This window comes from Squalius cephalus (assembly GCF_949319135.1).
Source record: "Squalius cephalus genome assembly, chromosome: 4".
NCBI lineage: Eukaryota > Metazoa > Chordata > Actinopteri > Cypriniformes > Leuciscidae > Squalius > Squalius cephalus.
This window is the reverse complement of record NC_137125.1, coordinates 21,905,997-21,911,996: the sequence shown is the minus strand read 5'-3', so window position 1 is coordinate 21,911,996 and position 6,000 is coordinate 21,905,997. Positions and strand designations below refer to the sequence as shown.

At 38.2% G+C, this 6,000-nt stretch overlaps 1 protein-coding gene across 1 annotated transcript; it reads left to right on the top strand.

Annotated features, from left to right (window-relative positions):
• The first annotated feature begins 297 nt into the window (after positions 1–297).
• Positions 298–2,114, top strand: LOC307157213 (uncharacterized protein). The gene is made up of 4 exons (XM_079869060.1): positions 298–904; positions 1,090–1,140; positions 1,236–1,367; positions 1,570–2,114. The coding sequence occupies exons 1-4, from the start codon at positions 334–336 to the stop codon at positions 1,848–1,850; spliced, it is 1,035 nt and encodes a 344-aa protein (XP_079725186.1). The 5' UTR covers positions 298–333; the 3' UTR covers positions 1,851–2,114.
• Positions 2,115–6,000: the final 3,886 nt, after the last annotated feature.

Genomic DNA, 6,000 nt, shown 5'->3' with positions numbered 1-6,000 from the left:
AATTATTCCATAGTCACACAGCCTTTTTTATGTTAGGTGCTAATAAATACAATTAAAGTGTGAGATGTTAATCTATCTATCTACAAAATACTAAAAGAACAAAGACATTTTTGAGTCAAAGTTATTTTCTGTTGTGATCAGTGTCACAAATGTTGTGAATAGAGATAAACATCTACTGAACCCGGAACATTCCTTTAACATTAACTTGAACTACTTTTTTATCTGAAGCAATGTAAATCATGTACAAAAGACAGTAAATCAGGACACTATAAAAGGAACATGAGAGACTGTGAGGATGACAGAGCAAGAGCTGGAAACAAACATCAGTGAAGAATGAAGGGTTTAGTATGTTTACTGCTGCTGTTGGAAACCTTTGTGTGTGTCGTACAGCATCAGGTAGATGGAGGACTCAATGAGAATGAGATCAGTCAACAGCTCAGATCTGAGGACGGAAGACAGAATCCACCTCAAACAGACACTTTGAGAGATGAAGCTTCAACTGACAGCAAACAAAACTACCATCTGTTCTTCACTGACATCCATGCAGCGCTGAGAGAACTGACCGCCACCGTTACAGAGCAGAAAGTGAACATCAGAGAACTGACCGCCACCGTTACAGAGCAGAAAGTGAACATCAGAGAACTGACCACCACAGTTACAGAGCAGAAAGTGAACATTAGAGAACTGACCGCCACCGTTACAGAGCAGAAAGTGAACATTAGAGAACTGACTGCCACAGTTACAGAGCAGAAAACCATCAACAGAGAACTGACCGCCACAGTTACAGAGCAGAAAACCATCAACAGAGAACTGACCGCCACAGTTACAGAGCAGAAAGCGAACATAAGAGCTTTAGAGACGCAACAGACGTTTATCCTGGAAGAGCTGAACAAGAAAAATGATGGTACCTCAACAAAACATTCACTCTTTTATCAATGATCCTCCAAGTAAAACATCAATTAAATACACTGCATAGTGTTGCATATGTTTAAATGTTAGTATAAAATTGAATTTATACTGTGTAAATTGTGTTATCTATTACAATAAACAGTATAAATGTAATTTAACATAATCATTATTCCTTCACAGAAATATCAAATCTTACTCTGGGTCAAGTGGAGTTGAGAAAGGAAAATAGAGGTGAAAGTTTGCTTTAATGATGTTAAATCCAGTGTAAACATTCTCAGTGTAATAGAGTAATATATCACAATATTTCTTATGTTTTTCAACAACAGACAGAGAAATAGCCTTTTCAGCTTCACTGATGCAATCTGGCAGAGGAGATATTGGTCCTTTTACCACTGAAATCACACTAACCTACAGGAACGTCTTCACAAACATAGGGAACGCCTACAACCCAATTACAGGTAATGATAAATTAAATGAGTCATAAAACTCAGTTTATAGTAATGAAAACTCTTCTGCTCCATTCAGACCTCTCTGCAGTTGTGTAATGTATATAAGAGAATTAAATTATCTGCTGTCTTTCAAACTATTACACAATGTGTTTGGTAATTAAGTGATCATACAGGAAACATCTGATTCTGTTTCTCTTGTTATTTGATTTAGGTGTTTTCACAGCCCCACTGAAAGGAGTGTACATGTTCAGAATCTCTTTATTTGGTAGCGGTGGAACTACAGCAACTGCATCCATTGTTAAGAATGGAGAGCGTGTGGTTATTGCATACGCTTATCAGCCTCAGCATTGGTTAAACTCTTCAAATGGAGTTGTGTTGTTCCTGGAGGTTGGAGATGTTGTCTATGTGAGACTTTGGTCTGGCACGAGGATATATGATAGCTACAATAACCACAACACTTTCAGTGGTTTCTTACTGTTTCCCTTAAGATAACAGGAGCGTTGCAGAATGTGAGTCCAATAAAACTGAACATTCAGCGTATGATTTAAGATGGAAATTATTTAGAATCATTAACATGATTAAGCAATATTAATGAGGACTAATGTGTGTTTTAAGTTTGCAATAGATTAAATGTATAAAAGTCTGAGATGTCTATACATGTAACTTTGTATAAATAGTTTCAGCAATGAGACAGATGGGACCTACTGTTTGTATATCACATGTGACTCAAAAGTGTTTTATTAAAGCAGTAAATCCAATAATGTTAAATAATATTTTTTTTAAGTATAGTTTTATTTTTACTGATCCTTGATCTGTACCTCTTCATCTTGCAAGAGACATTGTGGCATTTTATTTTCCTTATATTGTCAAGAATATTTCCCCAAGAATGCTTTGCAACACTCATAATATCATGCTTATCAATCAAAATAACTGATTATGTGGTGGCATAATTTTTTATTTATAATTAGGACAGCACATTTACAAGATAAAGTATTGTGTTAGATGCACAATAGTCATACATGACACAAAGAACAAACAAAATGCATAAATCCTGTCTATTATGTGATACATTTTTAGCTTTTAAAACAATCTAAGTACATATTCTTCCACTGTGTAAAGGGGGATGTTCAGTGCAGTGCAGAGCCTTATTATTAGGGCTGGGTATTGACACAAATTTCACAATTCGATTCAACTTCGATTCACAAGCTTGTAATTCGATTCGATTTCGATTCGATTCGATTCAATATTGATTATTTTGGATATCAGGTACATGGCAAATTTTCTCAAGGAAAACAAATCTCTCAAATAATGCTGTAAACTATGGTCAGTTGTAGCCTATAGGCTTCATTAACCTACTATAATATTGAAGGTTAACTGATTTGTAAAACACTTAAATTACACTTATTTATTTTTATAATAATAAAGTTATATGAAAAATAAACATTTAAATGGTGGCCGTCATAAAAACCTGCCAGATTTATTCAAACATGCATTAAATATTGAAGAACATTAAAAATGATAAAAAATTATAATGAATATGTAATATGGTGCATATATTTAGCTAAATACTTCTCTCTAGAGTTAATTTTTCTAGCTGACTAACAAGTTTATGGTCACTGGATATGGTTTTTCTGAGATAAATGTGACGTTACATGGCATTTTTTACAAGCTGATTTACTGACGTCTTTCCACGGTTGAAACAGTTATTGAGCGATTCCATGTGACATGATACGGATTTCGATAAGTTGTACTCTATCTTTTAACACACTTTCAGATGCTCACTCATGTTTCATGCTGCTGCTTCTCTTGAGCTGAGCTGCGCCAGAGCAATCTCACGCCACAGCGCCAAAACTATGTTTTTGAATTCCATAAGAAAATGGACGTAATTTGAAATCTGAGACTTTGTTTCATATCAATAGTAACAAAGCACAAAGATTATTGCAATTTATTGGATGGGATGTGCGCTACAACGTTCCAGTCATTCATCAACTGGAAACAGGATGACTAATCGATTCTTGGGATTTAAGAGTCGATATCGGTTCGTAAAAATGAGAATCGAGTAAAATCGAGAAATCTATATTTTTTACCCAGTCCTACTTATTACACTTTCTGAAGTCTTTACAAATCTGAAATCATATTACTTATTCATTTATTTTTCAAACTTGTAGGACTATTATAGATAACTTTTAGAAAATATATGTGACCTACGGGTGTCATATGACAAAGGTATTGACTCTAGGGTGCTCGACTACGCCACCTGGGGCCTTTCACACTAAGATGTACTCTAAGGCTACTCTCACTGGATATGGTTTTTCTGAGGTAAATGTGACATTACATGGCATTGTTTACAAGCTGATTTACTGACGTCTTTCCACGGTTGAAACACTGATTGAGCGATTCCATGTGACATGATACGGATTTCGATAAGTTGTACTCTATCTTTTAGTACACTTTCAGATGCTCATTCATGTTTATTTCGCGCTGTAACTGGTATTATTAAGGCGGAAGAGTAGATCATGCTGCTGCTTCTCTTGAGCTGAGCTGCGCCAGAGCGATCTCGCCACAATGCCAAAATGGTAATTATGTTTTTGAATTTCGTAAGAAAATGGACGTCATTTGAAATCTGAGATTGTTTCATATCAATAGTAACAAAGCACAAAGATTTAAACCGCAATGGTTTATTGGATGGGATGTGTGCTACAACTAAGAATCGAATAAAATCGAGAAATCAATATTTTTTACCCTGTCCTTCTTATTACACAATCTTTACAAATCTGAAATCATATTATTTATTCATTTATTTTTCAAACTTGTACGGCTATTATAGATAACTTTTAGAAAATATATAAAAAATAATTTATACTTATTGGATTATATTAATTTATACCATGACCTGTCTAAATACTCTATTCTGATTGGCTGGAAGGTGTGCAATAAAACAGTTTAATGCAGAGGTAGTTCCAAGTCAGTTTAATCACTGTTCTATATTAAAGGGGTGGTTTACTGCTTTTTTTCGTTGCATGATTGTGTTTATGGGGTGCAATATAACATGTCTTCGGGGTTGTTTTTTTTAAAGCCTTATTTTTCATAAATTTCACCTTTATTGTAAGCCGTTTTCTCCTCTGTCATTTGAACGACCAGTTGACTTCCTGATTCTATGAAACCACTCCCTCAGAAACAGGCAATGGGCTCAGATTGGTTAGTTGGGCCGGTGTGTTGTAATTGGCTAAACTGTGCACGTTGTGCGGAAACTTCACGCCCATTACCTTTACGGGCGAAAGTTGCATGTGCACCGGTCAAATGTAAATAATGGTGTCAATACTGCCGTATCAGTTTGAGCCAGAATCAGACCCAGAAAGCAGCAATAAAGAGAGTCAAGCAGAACCTCCGCAAACACGGCTCTTACAAAACGTTTCTGAATGGTACATTTTTCTATTATTATTATATTCTACTATTATTATGTCACAGGTCGGGGTGGAGCGCCAGCGGGCCGCCCACCCCTTCGCTTGCGTGCCGCCCCTGAGGAGCCGGCCGTGGACGCAAAGGAAATGGCAGACACAGCATTCAAAATAAATATACTCTTTATTAAATAATAAAAGCAATATTAAAAGTCTCTTCAGTTCAAGTTCTCTTCATGTATCTCAGCACCTTCAGACAGAGAGAGGAATGAACAATTCACAGCTTCCGCATTCTCTTCTTCAGCGTTCTCTTCGCGTTTCTCAGCACCTTCAGACAGAGAGAGGAATGAACATAATTCACAGCTTCCGCATTCTCTTCTTCAGCGTTCTCTTCGCGTTTCTCAGCACCTTCAGACAGAGAGAGGAATGAACATAATTCACAGCTTCCGCATTCTCTTCTTCAGCGTTCTCTTCGCGTTTCTCAGCACCTTCAGACAGAGAGAGGAATGAACATAATTCACAGCTTCCGCATTCTCTTCTTCAGCGTTCTCTTCGCGTTTCTCAGCACCTTCAGACAGAGAGAGGAATGAACATAATTCACAGCTTCCGCATTCTCTTCTTCAGCGTTCTCTTCGCGTTTCTCAGCACCTTCAGACAGAGAGAGGAATGAACATAATTCACAGCTTCCGCGTTCTCTTCTTCAGCGTTCTCTTCGCGTTTCTCGGCACAGCATTAGCAGACTCGTCCAGCATTAGCAGGTTCTTCATTGAGCTCAGGCAGAGAGAGAAATGAATACGGGTAACTCACAGCATTAACAGGTTCTTCACTGGACTCAGACAGAGGGAGGAATAGACACGTGTAACTCACAGCATTAGCAGGTTCTTCATTGAGCTCAGGCAGAGAGAGGAATGGACAGCTGTGATCGCGAGTGAACAGCAGAAATAATTCCCACACTCACATTTCCACCACACACTGTAAGGTTTCACTCGTGCTCAATTCCACAATAAAACTGCAACTCAACAGACCCACAGTGCACCAAGGCCTCCGCCCGCCATCCAGCCGAAGTTCTCTCTGGCTCTCTCATCTGTCTCTCTCGTCTGTCTCTCTCGTCCTGTCTCTCTCTCATCTGTCTCTCTCTCGTCCTCTCTCTCCCGCCGCGACCGCAGCCACGGCCGCTCACGTGCTGCGCGCTCACCTCTCATTCTCGTCGTGTCCCCCTCTGCTCGTGCGTCTCTCTCCCGCGG